This window comes from Notolabrus celidotus, chromosome 2 (assembly GCF_009762535.1).
Source record: "Notolabrus celidotus isolate fNotCel1 chromosome 2, fNotCel1.pri, whole genome shotgun sequence".
NCBI lineage: Eukaryota > Metazoa > Chordata > Actinopteri > Labriformes > Labridae > Notolabrus > Notolabrus celidotus.
Window position 1 is genome coordinate 4,892,487 of NC_048273.1, and position 17,420 is coordinate 4,909,906.

Consider the following 17,420-nt stretch of genomic DNA (forward strand, 5'->3'; position numbering starts at 1 on the left):
TGGTAATGTAATTTCAGAATCCGAGCACTGCCCAGATGATGATGCTCTCATCTGTTGTCTCCTGTAAGTCTGATCACGAGGTTTGGCTTCAGGAAACAAAGCTGTGCTGCTGCGAGTGAGGAAGACCAGACGCTTTCATGGAAATGCAGTTTAAAACAAACCTTTATTCAAATCAGAGCAAAAAAGTTACTTTCTGCTTAATTTTATACAAAATCCCCCCATTTGTTCATATTTGATGTCTTAATAAGCCCTGTAGCTATGCAGACAGAGAGAGCCCCAGCCCCGGTGGTACAGAATGTCACATCCTATATCCTGGTGCCAGAGGTGATGAAGCTAATTTGGTGGTCAGTAAGTGACATGGCTAACAAACAAAGCCCTTATTGGTCCTGGAGCAAGTGGGGGCTGCTCTGTGCCGCTTTGCTCTGCTGTGTGTGCACTGCTCCGTTTTGCATTGTGAAAGAGCAGGAGTTATTGCCACAGGGCTCTAATGCAACCTAAAGCCTCTGGAGGTTCGTCATGCAGTAGTGCGTAATTCTGGGTGTGGAGATTTAGTTCAAAGGTTCAGATGAACTGAGAGGTGAGCTCCTGAAAATACCCTAAAAAGCTGCTTTAATAAAACCAAAAAACACAGACAGGACTATCTTTAGCTTTCTCTTTTATTCAGATAATGTCTGGTGGCTTACTTCAAAAATGTATTTCAATGTAGTCGCCCTGAAGTAAAGGAGGACCCACTGTGTGGTGCTTTACAGTGATGTGGTGAATCACACTAAATGGTCTTTACTGACACAGTTTCTCTGTTGAATTTCAACATCTGAGCATCCTCCTAAGTTGCGCCACTGTTTCCCCTCACAATAATAGTAATATAGCATTTTGATGGATGCTATACCGACTATTTTGAAGTGAATTGAATGTTTTCCTGAGCCATTATTTGGACAAAATGAGACTTTTCATGACATCACATTCAATCAATCAATCTTTATTTGTATAGCGCCAAATCGCAACAAACATTATCTGAAGACTCCTTCCAAACAGAGCAGGTCTAGACCGTACTCTATGTTCTATTACTAACAAAGACCCAACATCAAGACCGGATCAGATCCAGTCCCATCTTACAGACAGGACTCAGTCTGATCTCATCTTAATCCACCATGAGCAGAGCACTTTGCAGCATTTAGCAAGTACAGTGGCAAGGACAAACTTCCTTTAACAGGCAGAAACCTCCAGCAGGACCAGACTCATGTTAGACACACATCTGCTGAGACCAAGATGCTCTGGGCTCCTTGATTTAGCATCTACAATAAGGCACCTTTTTATTTTCTCAGCAATTAATGGTGTTTCAAACTCATTTCTATTTGTTTAAATACACAAATTAAAGTTCAGACTAACCAACAAATCCAAAGGTATGAATTCAGTTGAGATTGAGCACAATCTCTGTAACGTGGCTAAACACGAGATTGTGTTTTTGCTAAAATAATAAGTAGATTGATGAAGGAAAATAGCCTCTGTATATTATGGGGCACACATAACCCGCTAGGCCAACAGTGCCCCATGTTACTAGATGCTATCAATATCATCTGTGCTTGTTTACATTGGGGTTGTAGAGCGTTATAGCATTATGGCAGTAGCTATTGACCATAGCTAAAGCCTGTGCTACTGTCGGGTGGCTGCATTGCAACTTAGATTCAACATATGACTGGAATAAGGGGCCTACAATATTGTAATAATGATACAATTAACCAATGAATAAGGCTAAGGACAAGGACATTGAATCGTTAACCCACACACCTCTAGTGTTGATCCTTACTCTGTTACCCGTATAGATTTCCTTTATATTAATTATCTTAATGTGACCCCCTAAGGTCTCTTAATCAACCTTAACGTCCTTGAAACATCCTAAAATCTTGCCGCATCATTACTCAAATGAGACCTAAATGAAGCGGTCTTCACTCCTTTTATGCATTCAGGTTCTGTTCAAGCTCAGGTGCGATGGTGATGTGACATTCTGAATCTCTGTGAATGTAGTGAGGGTGTGCAAGCATAGCCCAAACCCCCAGGGTCCCCTCTGCTGAACGCCTGGGGGGGTTCTGCTCTTCACACAACCTGCGTCTTCACACACTAAGCTGGTTTCTAAAGGGATCACACAGCTGTCTTAAATGCAGCTCTGTTTTTTTTTGCATACTTGATGCCCACATGATTTTGTTTTTACTTACACAGTCAGCAATTTGTCAATAAACCTTGTTTATTCTCCGTGATTGACAGAATGAATTGGTTTCACCTACAAAGAAGAAGGTGCTGAAGGAAAAAAGAAAGAGGGATAGCCGTGTCTGCCGGTCTTTTTGTGCCTGGTACCATGGCTGTCTGTCACTCTTCTTTTATCATTGAAATTGGAGTTTATCTTTTACAAGCTTGAGTGGAATGTTTTTGTTTTTCAAGTGATTATTAGCATCCTCCTTGGCTGCCGTCTCCCGGCTGATGAAATGAGCACATCAAACGAGCATGGCGCTAACGAAGCGGCACGAGCTGGCTGGCTGGTTAGCTGGCTGGCTGATGCCTTTTGCTGTAAGGCACCTGCTGAAGTGACAGGCTGGCAACAAAAGGCCCTTTGACACAGGAGAGCCGTCAGTACCGCTGTTGAGTGGGCAGGACAATACAGCAGAGGTGGCCTAGGCTTTTAGGCACGTGCCAGCTCGTGTCGACACCACATAGGAGAAGCAGAGGAGAGGATGAGAGAGAGGGAGAATGAGAAAGGGCTGACACCTGCATGTGCTTGAGCTCTTCCCTCAATGGTGGACATGTTTACTTTACATAGGGGCTGGAAATGTGAAAGGATAACAGAGGTAGAGAGAAAACAAACGTGCAGGTGTGTGCACAGAGGGAAAGACGCACACACAGATGAAGACAGAGGAGGATGCATTGTGGTTAATGTGAGTACTGGCTCATGGAGGGTCAGGTGATTGTGCAGATGTGTTATAGAGGCTGCAGCGGGTGAAATGTGAGCACACCAGAGCAGAGCACTGCGCTACTTTTACTTGGATTGTTGGGAAATAAATCAATTTGGGCCTCACATGAAGCACAGGGTGTTTGTGCTGTGCTATTTACTTCTGCAGGGAAATAATCATTAGCCTATAAAAATGTGAAAGTGAAAAATGTAAAGGAGGACTATAAATAGTTAGCAAGCAGCATTATGGATCACTGGCCTTGTAGTGTCCCCATGGACCTCAGCGGTTTTCTTTGTCTTAATTCCCTTTTTTATCATTTTGCTGTGTTTCCTCCACTCGGGAGAGGGTGAAGGTCTGAGTTAGATATCACACACAAACATACACACATCCTTCAGATCCTGCTTTAGTCTTTATTCTTTCTCTATTTCTTCCTTTTTAAATCAAACTCCAAAAACAGCCAGGACGAGTCCTCATGGATTGATAAACTGACAAATTTAAGTTAATTGCAAGAACATCTGTATCTGTTAGTCGCCTTCGACAAGAAACACGAAACTGCATCCACAACAGATCAGTTTGATGTCATTGAAAACATGTCAGTGGATTTCTCAAAGGTAAAATATCCTGCCATGTACATGACTTAGTTACATTCTTTAATAAACGTAATGCATCCATATAAAACATATTTACATATCCTCTGTGGTTACAATATGGGCAACAGGAAACACATTATTTTTTATCAGGTTTGATAATATTGACATCTGTGGTGAGCTTAAAAAATCCTTGATGAGGCTAAAGTTGAAGTTGCCTAAAAGGGATAGTTCTTTTTGTTTTAAGCTTAGTTGTATGAGGTACTTGTGGTCAGCTCTGCCCCTTCACTAGTAACTAGAATGGATGCATGATGAGTGTACCAGTTGGAGCTTGTGCATTGCAGTTTGATGTGTAAACAAATCAATCAACCACTGTCCAAGGTTAGGGTCAGAGAAAAACCCTAGTGGTAAGGGGTAGAGATAAAACACGGGTGGTTAGGGTTGGAGATAAAACCCGGGTGGTTAAGGTTAGGGATAAAACCCGAGTGGTTAGGGTCAGGGATAAAACCCGGATGGTTAGGGATAGGAATAAAACCAGAGTGGTTGGGGATAAAACCTGGGTGGTTAGGGTTAGAGATAAAACCCGGGTGGTTAGGGTTGGGGATAAAACAAGAGGGTTAGGGTTAGGGATAAAAGCTGGGTGGTCAGAAATAAAAGCCGGGTGGTTAGGGTTAGAGATAAAACCCGGGTGGTTAGGGTTAGAGATAAAACCTGAGTGGTTAGGGTTAGGGATAAAACCAGGGTGGTTAGGGTTAGAGATAAAACCAGGGTGGTTAGGGTTAGAGATAAAACCCGGGTGGTTAGGGTTAGAGATAAAACCTGAGTGGTTAGGGTTAGGGATAAAACCAGGGTGGTTAGGGTTAGAGATAAAACCAGGGTGGTTAGGGTTAGGGATAAAACCCGGGTGGCTATCTCTGTAAAAGCTGCACTGAGTTCGATCAGATTCATTGATTGAAGCGTGACTTGTAGATTTTAAAGTCTTGAGATAGATGAAGTCATGAATCCGTCCATGTTCAGCCTGTGGAATAATGAATCCTGTCTGATGACACTGTTGTTGTTTGGGACGTCTGTCGGACCGTTTCAGATCCTGTAATTCTCGTGCTGATCTCCACCCTGATTAACTTCACACTTTTGAAAACCAGACTTGGTGAATGGTCAAAGTCTAAATGGTTTGACTCTGAAGTGTGTTTGGCAGGCTTTTCAAAGCTTCTTTTCAAAGACTTCTCTCTTCGTCTTCATGTTGTGTTTTTTCCTTTTTAGATTGCAGGACAATAAAGTTTCCTCTTTTCATTTCCTATTCCATCAAGTCTTGGACCGTCTTATTCAAAGAGCTCAAAGAGCGGCTCACACGCTGAGGTGTAGTTGGTCGTCTCTCTCTCTCTTACTCTCTCTCTCTCTGCTCGTGGTCCACCGAAGTGGAGTGCTCGCACATTTGGGCTAATGATTTTGAATAGTGATTAAAATGAATTGTAGAGTGCCCTGCTTCTGTAGTATCCAGACCCCTCCATCATTAGCGCTTCTCTTCCTCTCTGCCTTTTTTCCTCTCTGTGTATCATCGGCGTTAGCTGAGCGGGGCTTTCAGACGAGGCCCGGGGTGGGCTTTCATGAGCACAGACTCAAAGATTTCCCCACTTCTTGTAATCATGGACACCACTCTTCTAGCACTTTCACTGTCGTCTTCTGGCTCCTCAAAGGTGCCTTTGATTCCCTCACATCTTACATCCGGGCCAGATAGTGTCACATTATATTTTTCCTCTCCGCTTTTTAACTCCCCCACCAACCTCTCTCTTCACCTCCTTTCTCACCCCTCTCTTCTCCTTCTTCCTACACCCGAGCTCATCAGTCTGTGCTCATATTTATTGTCGTCGGACTGAGACCTGATTTAGCACTCTTCTCTTTGGGGCCGCTTCATTCCAGGACCCTTCCCCTTTACTTCCCCATTCAACCCCCCCTCCTCCTCTCCCTCCACTGCGCATTGATCCACCTTTTTCATAATCGGCTCCCTCTCTTTGTTTTTTCTCTTCTTCTGTTTTAAATGAATAATGCAGAAGGGAGGAAATGGGGATTAAAGAGGAGCTAAAGCCAGTGCCAGTTTCTGTGGTGCACAGCTCCACACCGTCTCTCGCAGGACCACGAACACATCAGGGCTAACAAGCTTCTCCTTTTTTTTTTCCTCTCTTGGCATTTTTTCCTCAGTTCTGCATCTGTCCCACTCTGTCCTACTCCATCCCTGCTGCGCTGTCCTCTCTTAAGCCTTCTCCCACTCAGTTTTGCCCCAGTTGACTGAAGATTTTCTCTTTCATATCGACATTGAACGATATATTGTCCACCATTTTCTTAAAGGTCAACTTGTTCATACTTTTTTAGGGCGCCTTTTATGGTCCAGGAATAAGTAAACCATAACATCAAAAACAAGAAGCTGTCTGTGGAATAAATTTTGGACAACGTAGGTCAACAAACAGCCCCTTTACTTATTGCACACTGCAAGTTTAGTCCTTAAATGTAAACTGGTGGTGAAAGATAGCCTGTCAATTGCAGCATAAATCTGTAGGAACTAAGGAGGATTCATTAAACAGATCATCATCAGTGGTCCCTTTAAGTCTTGTGTTTCCACTGTTGGTTATGTAGTAACAGACTCTGTAGAAATCCTGGGTTTCCTCGATAGTGTCACTTTCATAACCTCAAGCAAAGACGAGTCAAGGGGCTGAGTACACCACCTGCCTGTAAACTAAGACGGACTTATCTCCAATGTCGGAATTATCTACAATCAACTCTTTGACTCAAACTTACAGAGTGCACCAAGCCTGACTGAGACCAGTCTCATCATGCACGTCCAAGTTGTCGGTCCCAAGTAACACACTTATATCCACTCGTCTTGCATCAGAATATCTGCAGAAGGTATGGATAACTCAGATCATTGAAAATAATACATGTAGTGAAATCTGTAAACCCATAGAGTCGTATGCAGAAAGAACAATTCTCTCATTAGGAAACTGAACAACACCAACAAAAACAAACAAAAGCTATCGACTAAAGGACACTTGGGATAACCGAACACCGTCATTGTAAAGAAGCAGATTCAGATTCAGATTCAGAATACTTTATTAGTCCCAGAAGGGCAATTCAGTTTTACAGTCAACCCGTCCATTTTACAAAATATACAGTAAAGGAAATAAATAACACATTGTGACATCAAAAACAACCACAACCAGTGGCTGTACAGCAGAACGGGATGCGGAGTGATTCTCGGTTTAATCTCCCCTTTGTGCATTTAGGGCCACCAGGATTTCATAAAAAGTTCAACTAAATTTCACAAATGTTGGACATAACCAAGTCACAAAAAGTTTTCCATGTAAAGCCCATATGAAGTGTTACAAACTGCAGTTCATCGAGCGTCCACTTGACACTGGCTGCAGAAACACCGGAAACCACATACACACACATTAGGAAAAAGACGATCTTTGCAGCAGAAATAAACATGCTTGCAGCCTGGTTCAAAAAATGTGTCTTAATAAGGGCGTGGCTGACTTGATTAACAGGCGGGCACCCTGTAGGAGGCTCAAAGCCTGCCTCTTTACCTCACACTAGCTCCACAGAAGTTAAGTTGAGTTCAGCATTTCCAATATGGCACCCACCGACGATCGGCTTCAAAACAGCGCTTTGGAAACAGATGGGTGACATCGCGGATGGTACGTCCATTTATTATACAGCCTGTGACTGCGGTATGGGATGCCATCTGTCAGCTGGGCTTGTTTACATCCAGATAGTAGAGCATTACGGTAATTGCCATAAAACAGACCTACAGCCAGGGCTAGTGGTGGATAGCTAGACTACCACTTAGACACAACATGTGACCTGCATTTCAAACTAGGAACTCTGGTGCTGACTAAGAAGGGTGAGGACGTTTTCCTTCATCCCTCCTTGATATTATGTCTCCTTCAAAATAAAAGGGGATTTATACAACAGGAAGTTAATAGATTCTGGCCTGTGTTATTTTGAAACATTAGGAAGCGATGAAGGCTGTAAATATGAGGAAGGCGTGGAATTTACAACACATTTCAAAGTTTGATGGCATGATTGTCTAACAGGCAGCACAACAATACAATACTACATCATCTAACCTCTGTGCACTCTCTGTAACTACAGTTTACATGTCATGATCACCAGAGGAACTGCAGCTTAGTGACGCCCTCCCAAACTCTATTTCTTGTCGAGCAGAAGGCAGACAGTTAAACACGTAAGATAGATGATTGAGCATGTGTCGCAGGAACACTGAACGAAAAAGAAAGTACAGATTTGAGAGGAGTGTGATTGAAGAAGGTGAGCGATGGAGATGTGTCCTAAGTAAGTGGAAGGAAAAAAACTAAATTAACAAATGAGAAGTGCGCTGGAAATGTGAGAACAAAGAAGACTGCTGAATAGTTAATATCCTTTTCTTCCCTCCTCTTGTTCTGCCTCATTGTCTCTCCCTTCCCTCCTGTATCGTATAATTACCTACGTGTGATTGGGCCTGCTGTGAGAATGTCAGCCTGCAGTCTCACATTAGATGGAACACAGTCAGAAAACTGGGTTTGTTTACACTGAGTGGTTGGTGGTCTGAGTGGGGAATGTTTTTTTCTCTCTTTTCCTCAACAGAAAAACAGCCATCAGTTTGTCAGGGAGATAAATGCTACTCTTGCTAGCTCACACTGAGGATCCAGCAGGTTTTTAGCTGCAAAGAAATGATCTATCACACAGACAGCTTCACTGTTATGAGAGCGGTTGTGGATAATTTGTCGACTTCTTCTTGTTTTTAAGTTCAATTTTAATAGTTTGTCACTGCAGCTATGAGACGTTTATCCCCTTTGTTCCTTTGTGTGAAATCTTCATACCTTTGTCCAAACACGAGTCTGTCCTTTTGTGTATCAGACCAAAGCTCTGAATGAGTCGTTCATGCATCTATGAATAGCACAGAGATTCTTTCAGCTACTCCACCCCCATTGTTGCCAAAATCCCAGCCAGGTAGCCAGCCAACATTTCTTGTTTCCGTGACAGGAAGGCGGGCAGCTTGGTACCTTGAGTTTCTGTTTGTGCCAAATGTTTCATAAGTCAAAAATCCCTCCGTGCTGTGAGAGAAGGACCTTCAGTGGATCAGAGACAATCAAAGAAACAGAGGAGCGAGAGGTTTAGTGGATTTAAAGTTCAAATGATGAAAGTTTAAATCAATCTGTGCATTTCCTCCTAACCTCCTAACCTAGGACAAGCCTCTACTTTTGATTGGTTGAACTGCGTGTGAATGGGAGCCCTGAGAGTGTGACCCAGCCTCGTTTGATTGAGTTAGCTGCGTTAATTGTGCTGTTTCCCTGGCGTGTGTTAATCTGACGTGGCAGTCTTAATTGATCTCGTTAACGTGGGATGTGGGAGGGCGATACAACGTCAGGGAGCTTTGGATGCCCCCTGGTTATTTTGACACGTAGACACTCAGAAACACAAGAGGGTTAGGGGAGAGGAGCGAGGGTGCCAGCACCAATCTAACAAAACACGAGGCTGAAGTGCAAAGAATCACAGCGAGAGGCAGGGAGGGCGCCCGGGTGGATGACTTGTTACGTCCCCTGTGATACTGAAATCAAAATGCCACAACAGCCAGCCAGTCAGCCATCCAGTCAGCCATCCAGTCAGCCAGTCAGTCAGCCTCACTAATGGGCTCCAGCTTCACGTGGTAACAAAATCCCCATGCAGATTCAGGATGTCCCTGGATTGTCTTAGTCGGATCTGAATTGAAAGGAGAACATAGGAAAGGTATAAATATTAAAGGCTACAGTGATTCCTCATTTGTTGGGCTGCTGTGTTTAGATTTTATACACTCCAAATTACTCCCACAGGAAGCAAAACTGTCCCTGTTATGGTCCTGTCTCCACTGTTCGTATACTACGGTGGCTTTAACACTGGCAGGATTTTATCAATTTATTCTATATTTTTATATTTTATATGTTTATTTTTTATATTTTTAAAATGAGATTTCTGATTTTTTTTGTATTGTTTTAATCCCTTATCTTTTGTTGTTTTTATTCTTCCCAAATGTTTTATTACCATTTATTCATCTTCCTCACATTCTCTTTTATTGTCTTTAAAAAAAAATATTATTGTAAAGCACTTTGTAACTCTGTTCTGAAAAGTGCTATATATAAAGAAATATTATTATTAGTTATTTTTATTATTATTATTAGTAGTAGTAGTAGTATTTCTTCTTCTTCTTCTTCTTCTTCTTCTTCTTTCTTCTTCTTCTTCTTCTTCTTCTTCTTCTTCTTCTTCTTCTTCTCTTCTTCTCTTCTTCTTCTTCTTTCTTCTTCTTCTTTTCTTCTTCTCTTCTTCTTCTTCTTCTTCTTCTTCTTCTTCTTCTTTCTTCTTCTTCTTACTTCTTCTACTTCTTCTACTTCTTCTACTTCTTCTACTTCTTCTTTTCTAACACAAGGTTATTTTGAACCACTGGTTTCCTTTGTAAAGCTGATCATCCAGACAAATGTGAACCAGACAGCACATGAATCTAAGGGAAACTGCTCATATGACATTACCTTCCCCATGCCCTTCATGCAGTCATATGTAATTGGATAAATATTTGATATATAGAATGGTTGTTAACAAAAAAAAACACTTATTATGTCATATTCTTGAAACAGTAACTGTATTAAAGGGCGAGGTGATGACCTCTCATGTTCTTTGGGTTAGAAAGGGTTAATTTATGTCCTCAGTGTTATGAGTAATGGTTTTAATTCTGTTTATCTCTAATTGTTTTCAGTCTGCAAACACACCTGCTCATATGATAGTCACATATCTCTGCATACACTGTACCAAGGTAACAGAATCCATCTATTATAGTATTATGGATGTGCAACCAAAGATAACCTTACAGATCCTTTTACTGGTAACATCAAAACGCATGAACATGGTGAGGATGTGATCATCTTAGACATCCAAAGAAGAGATAACCACTCCTGACTTTAAGAAAAGCCGTTTCTTATCGAGTTCATGAAGTTAAAATCAAGACGCACAAAGCTTCAGTATGGGATATTTAACAATGTTTTTCCAGCCTGCCTTTTTGCCTCAAGCAGTGGGTGCTGTTATTATCTGTAAACATTCTTTTTTACATTTGAATTGATTTAAACTTGTTTGAATGTTAATTTAAGAAAATAATATTCCCAATATGGATGTAATCCCAGGAGAGTCAGTGTTGTGCAAACACTTATTTTAATGATCTTCAAAGCTCACTCAAAGGCCAGCGAACGCCCGCAAAAAGAGCTGAACTCATCTAAAATAAACAACCACAGTGTATGCAAAATACATGCCTGTTCATGCACACACTGAAACATGCCTGCTTACATGCACATGATAAAGCCCCCCCCACCTCATACACAAACATGCACCCACTGTGCCATGCATATCTATGTATTTCTTTGGCAGATGTCTAATTAGCATCATTAGCCTTTAGTGAATGGGACTGAGGACACGAGCAGAGAGACGGCTCCTCGGTGCCATTCTCCTCTCTATTGTACCAGGGGATTTTTAATTGGCCGGGGAGGCAACAGAGACCAGAGACAGTTAGTAATACACAAATGACAGACTGACAGGTCCTCAGACAGACGGCCTTCACTCTAGTGGAAAAACATGCAAATGTCCCACTGTGAAGTCTGTTGTGTCCCTTTTCCTTTGTGTACCACTCCACTGTGTTTATGTCCACACATGTACAGGATTCAAATAAGACAGTAGGAGTTTGAATAGAGAGGGTGAGTCTGAAATCTCCACCCTGTAATCTGGATTAGAAGACCAAGCATGTGCAGAAGAAGTCATTTCTCTGTACACCCCTTCTTTAAACACAGCGTCTGCATGTAGAAGGCTTTTGACCTCTAATGCTTTCCAGCAACAGACATTTCCTTTCCTCTGTAATGATACAGAGTGTGTGCAAGTGGATGTGATACAGAGTGTGTGCAAGTGGATGTGTACATCTGCCTGCAACACACACTCTAACATCTCTACAATAATGTGTGTTAGGGATGGGCATTTCAAGCCGAAATACTATTCAATAATCATTGGCATCTATTCGACTATTATTCGAATAATCCCCCCCCCCCCCCCCACACACACACACATACAGACACACACATACACACACCTGTCCCATTATCAGCCCTTTTGTGTGGCAGTCACGTCAACCAGCAGCAGGACGAGGTGCTGCTAGTAGCGCCTGTCTTGATCTTTAAATCTGTGTTTCTGTGACACGGCGTGGTTTGTGTTTACATTTTACAGCCATGCTCAGTCTCTGGAAATACGTGTGTAGTAGTGTGAGATTCAGAAAACGGAGACAATCGCCAATGTTTTCATCTTCCTTTGCTATTTAAAGCTAGGGTTGGCAGTCACAGAAAACTAGCATGAATTTGAATGTAGCATTTCCTCAGGACTCCGTTCGACCCCTCCCCCCCTCCCCTCGGAGCTCCTCCAAAACGACGCCCCCGCTCACATGCACGAGCGCCATATGATGGTGACTGATTCCAAAGCGGTCCTCAGCACATCGTTTGTGTTTTGCACTACGTCAACTCATGTCTCACTCAGCGGTAAGAAAACACCAAAACATTCTCATGAGGAAGTTAAAAACACAAACAAACATGGCTGCTGTTCGTACTCACAACTGTCATGCTAGCAGTATCCGGTTGTACCTGTGACACGATATTAGGAGAAAAGCTATAATACATATAACACATTTTCTGTAGGACTTACTAGATGTCATTCATTCTTTTGCTTGTCGGAGCGATGAGTGATGAGAGCTTTTAAGACTCTGATCCGGACTACAGTCCTGAGCAAAGCGTCTCATTGGTTCAGGTTCAGGTTACTTTATTTGTACCCGTAGGTAAACTTGTTTTGCAGCCAGTGATATGTTAGGTCATTGCAAAATTACAAGATAGATGTCAGACAGAACAAACTACTTGATGTGCAAACCATACCAAAATATCTTAAAACTAATCTAACACTAAAGGGTCAGAGGGGACAGGCCCGAGGTCGAGTGAGAGGGGCAGTAAATAGAGGCAGGGGACGGGGAGTGCACGCCTTGGAAATGTACGCGCAGGAGGCGGGCAGAACGGCAGGACAGGATTTGATTGGTTCCATAATTTGGCTCCTGATGGCAGGGATTGGTTGGTGTTTTCCCAGGTTTACTCCGGCTGTAGATAGCAGCTTTTTTTACCTCCTTTTTAAGAACACATTATGTGTTGATTGCCATCGGAACATAAAGATCATTTTAAGCAGTATAACAAAAAGTGTATCTAAATCTGACTACCAACCGCAGCTTTAATGCAGTTAGCATTCTTCTTCTTCTGTTTGCTAATGCGGTCAGCAAACAGCTTGAAGACGCTCTATAGCCACCGTCTGGCGGGAGTACTGTATCACAACCAGGCACCGGTCAACACGGTAAAAACTTGTACTAATATTCATATATTTGAAAATCATTGCCCATCACTTTTATACACAGCTTCTGAATGTCGAAGGCTTTCAGCCTCCAATGCTTTCCAGCAACAGAGATGTCCTTTTCTCTGTCATGATACAGAGTGTGTCCAAGTGGATGTGTACATCTGCCTGCAACACACACTCTAACATCTCTGCAGTTTATTTTTGCATGTTGCTCACCTTTCATTCAATACATGATATTACATATTTGTGATACCGCACCTCATGTGTGTTAGATTGTGGATGCATGTTAATTGAAAGTAATCAGTGTGTTAATTGTTGAACTATGTAACCGTCTTATGTGCATTGCGGTGTGATCATAGAGCATCTGTCAGACTCAGACTTCTTCCCACATACATGTGCTGAGTGGAGGCTCTGAAATCATAAGCTAATTGCATGTGTGAATATAATTTTTGCATCATACTTTTTTTTTTTTTTCAAAGATTGGTGTAAATTATTCATTCAGGTAACATTTCACATTATGGCACTGTCTGTTTTAAGTGCGGCAAAAAGCCAAGCAACTAATAGTGGAGTTTCTTATGCAATTAGCTTGCTTCTAGGCTACATGCCAGAACATGCAATTAAACAACACCGTGGCATACACCCATACCCAACACGCTCACCTCTGTGTGACCTATATTTCTCAGAAAACAGAAAAGGACGTGGAGCTGCTTAAACGCTGGTCTAACCAGTAATTCCCAGGAAAGATTCCTTGGAGGAATGCCAGGGAAGTACAGAATGGCATTACCTCGGCTTTGTTCAGATTAATATCACTGCCTGCTGTAGCTTAGCCACGCTGCAACCCGAGAGGGACCGAGACAAAGAGTGTCAAATCCACATGCATGACGTAGGATCCAGTTCTGCTGAAACAGGACACTCAGGCAGCAACAAGCCCTCCATAGTTTGGTTCTGAACAACAGAGAGCAGCTATCCAGTGTACTGAGGTTATTCCTTTCCTGCTGTGATGTTATTTTTGTTTGGTGTTTTCTTCTTTGTATGATGGTCAACAACACGCTCGCTAACCTGAGCTTCTGTTTTGTGTTTGATTCTCAGAGGTGCAGAGGATCAAGCGCCTGACACCATGGACATGGACACGCAGCCACAGGGACAGCAAGCAGCAGTGCCCGTCTTTCAACCCCAGGTAGAAAACACACACACACACATGAACAGAAGCAACAAGAGTTCTGATGAGGGGTGGGAAGTAAGATGGTATAGAGAGTGAGGATTTGGATTTCCAACAGCTGAAGCTAGAGCTTTTTTAAGGTGTGGGAACATACAGTACCTCGTATAGCCAGTCTGTCTGCCTTCGTGCGTTCCGTCCTCATTTCCCATGTGTTGTGATTTTGTTTTTTTATTGTGTTTGCAGAATTGTTTTTTGAATATGAAACTACTTTGCTGCTGGGCTGCTGTCTGGACCAGTAACCCCTAAAAGAAAACATCCAGGAACTCCTGGAAAACTAGAGGAGGATTAAAAGTAAACAAAAACAAATAGAATAGAAGAAATATTGAATCTTTATTAGGATGTTATAAAGAATCTGCAAAACAACCAGCAGGCCTGCTAAATGGTATTTTTATTGTTGCATCAAAATTATGCAGCATGGATTTTGCAGATGTTTCTGTATACAAGTATTTATTTATAAACAATTTTTTTGGGATTTATTTGATTTTATTTTCCCCAATAGAATTTATCCAGATTTTTTTGTAAAACTAAAAATGTCTTCTTAAAAATGATTAGAAGATGAATAACATAAAAGATGTTGCATTTCAGTTAAACCCTCATTTAGTTTCTTTCACAAAGCATGAGAATGATTGTCTGGACCAGTAACCCCTGAAAGAAAACATCCAGGGACTCCAGGAAAACTAGAGGAGGATTAAAAGTAAACAAAACAAATAAAATAGAAGAAATATTTAATCTTTATAGGATGTTATAAGGTATCTACTCAACATCCAGCATGCCTGCTTGATGGCATTTTTGTTGTTTCATCAATGTTATGCAGCATGGATTTTGCAGATGTTTCTGGATCATACAAATGTAAACAATTATTTATTTATAAACTCTTTTTTTTTAAATTGTATTAAATTGTATTTTATTTTCCCTGATATAATTTATCCAGATTTTTTGGTAAAACTAAAAATGTCTTCTTAAAAATGATTAGGAGTTGAATAATGTAAAAGATGTTGCATTTCAGTTAAACCCTCATTTAGTTTCTTTCACAAAGCATGAGAAGGATTGTCTGGACCAGTAACCCCTAAAAGAAAACATCCAGGGACTCCTGGAAAAGTAGAGGAGGATTAAAAGTAAACAAAACAAATAGAAGAAATGTTGAATCTTTATAGGATATTATAAGGAATCTGCTCAACATACAGCAGGCCTGCTTAATGGTATTTTTATTGTTGCATCAGAATTATGCATCATGGATATTTTATTTTATCTTATTTTATTGTATTTTAATTTCCTTTATTTTATTTTATTATATTTATTTTATTTTACTTTATTTTATTTTATTTTATTTTACTTTATTTTATTTTATTTTATTTTACTTTATTTTATTTTATTTTATTTTATTTCACCTGGATTCATTTTTTTTCCCTGATAGAATTTATCCAGATTTTTTGGTAAAGCTATAAATATAATTTTAATAATAATTAGAAGATGAATAGCATAAAAGATGTTGCATTTCAGTCATTCCTTTATTTCATTTCTTTCACACAGCATTAGCATGGTTTAACAATAGGGGTTGTGATATGATAATATGCTGTCCTACAGATCCACACATGAGGAGGAAGTTTGAATAATTAATGTTGCACCACATTCATATATTCATTCATTCATTAAAAGCAATTGTCCCCGTCCTTCTTTAAATTTTAAACCCTAAATCTTCTGCATTTCCTCCTTTTTGCTGTGTCAATCAGAAGGTGCAGGTCCGAGCCTCCTTCAGACCGCTGCAGCCTGTGTGTGTGTGTGTGTGTGTGTGTGTGTGAGACAGACAGCAGAGGATGAATGTTGAGTTGTTTCTATTGATCAGAGCTCTGGAGGCTGACAGAGCCTGGCCTCCCTGCATGCCTCTCTCGGTTCGATACACCTCAGGTTGGCTCTGCGCAGATCTGTGGTCACTGTTGGATTTTAATACCGCCCTCCAACATCAGGCCCATTGATTTCTTTCCAGAAGGATGTTTTTGCCTCCATAACTATTGAATAGACTTTAAACAAAGAGGATCATCCATATGCCCCTGAGTAAATTTGGATTTTTTTTCACACATCACTAAAAATAGGTCTGTTCTTCCAGTTGTTGTTTTTCTTGTGTATGCAAGGGCACTGCAACATCCACACTGGAATTGCCAAGGGGGTTAATTTATCCCAAGATGTGTAATTGCAAAATTAAAGATAATTGGGGAGCCCACAGAAGAAAGTCGGATAAAAGCTCTAATGATTAAATTCACTTACAGAGTGCCCCCCCACGCAAACACAGACTCCAGATCTTCCACTCATCTCCCACCAGTTGATTATGTGTTATTGTTCAGGCGTAATGATCCCCCCCTCTCTGTTTTTCAATCTATTTCCAGCAGTTTACATCAGTGTTAATTCCAGAGCCGCTCTCTGCGCGGTCTACTGGTAGCACAGCGAACTTTCCGTGTTGCATCAGGTTTTTTTTTTTTACTCTCACAGAGAATGTCTGAGCTGATTTCACATTTAGTGGGAGATGGAGAGAGTCAGTGAGAGTATGAAGATGGCTGTCTAACCAGCATCCAGATGGGTATCTTTCAACAAGTCCTGCATCTTTTTCACTCTTTCCCAAGGTTCAGTCTGCTCGCGAGCACAGGGAGGGAAAAAAGCCTCAGCCTTCTCCTGGAGAAATCTGAATTGTATATCTGATGAAGGATGTTCTGTATCGCTTGCAATATCATTTCTCTTGGTCCCCGAGGTATGATGCATATGCATTAGGTAAACGAGATGAGCTGCTAAGATGTGCATTTTTAATGGCGCATTTGCTCTTTGAGTGAGTGGGAGGGATTGCGAGGAGGCCCCCCTCAGATCAGATTTTGATAGTCGCTGCAAAGTTTGACAGACACGGATCTGTCTGTAAGCGGCGCTGCGGCTGTGGAGCAGATTGAGAGGAGAAGAACGAGAAGCACCTTTGGGGTGAATGCTGCCAGTTTGACTGCATGGCTGGCTCACTGGCTGACTGGCTGAGGATGAATATTGCATGGTACCCTGCTCAAGGGGGCAGGTGACTGGTGAGGGTGGGAGAGGGAGCCCCCCTGCCTGCCAGTTCCTCTCTGTCTCTCCTTGTATCCCTCTCTGCCTCTCTTTGAGACTCCATCCACAGTAATCCCACGAACACTGTGCACATGTGGAAACAGATTGGTTTTGACACTTAAGTTTTAAAGTACTTGTTATCGAGGAGATCCCCGCTTGTATTAA

At 41.5% G+C, this 17,420-nt stretch overlaps 1 protein-coding gene across 2 annotated transcripts in view; it reads left to right on the forward strand.

Moving 5' to 3' along the window:
* The window catches only part of nek7 (NIMA-related kinase 7), a 99,683-nt gene that overhangs the window by 14,846 nt on the left and 67,417 nt on the right, over positions 1-17,420 (forward strand). For both annotated transcript variants that reach the window (XM_034709536.1, XM_034709528.1), the window contains exon 2: positions 14,051-14,138. In XM_034709536.1, the coding sequence (XP_034565427.1) occupies positions 14,079-14,138 (60 nt within the window). In that variant the 5' untranslated portion in view covers positions 14,051-14,078. The remainder of the gene's footprint in view (positions 1-14,050; positions 14,139-17,420) is intronic.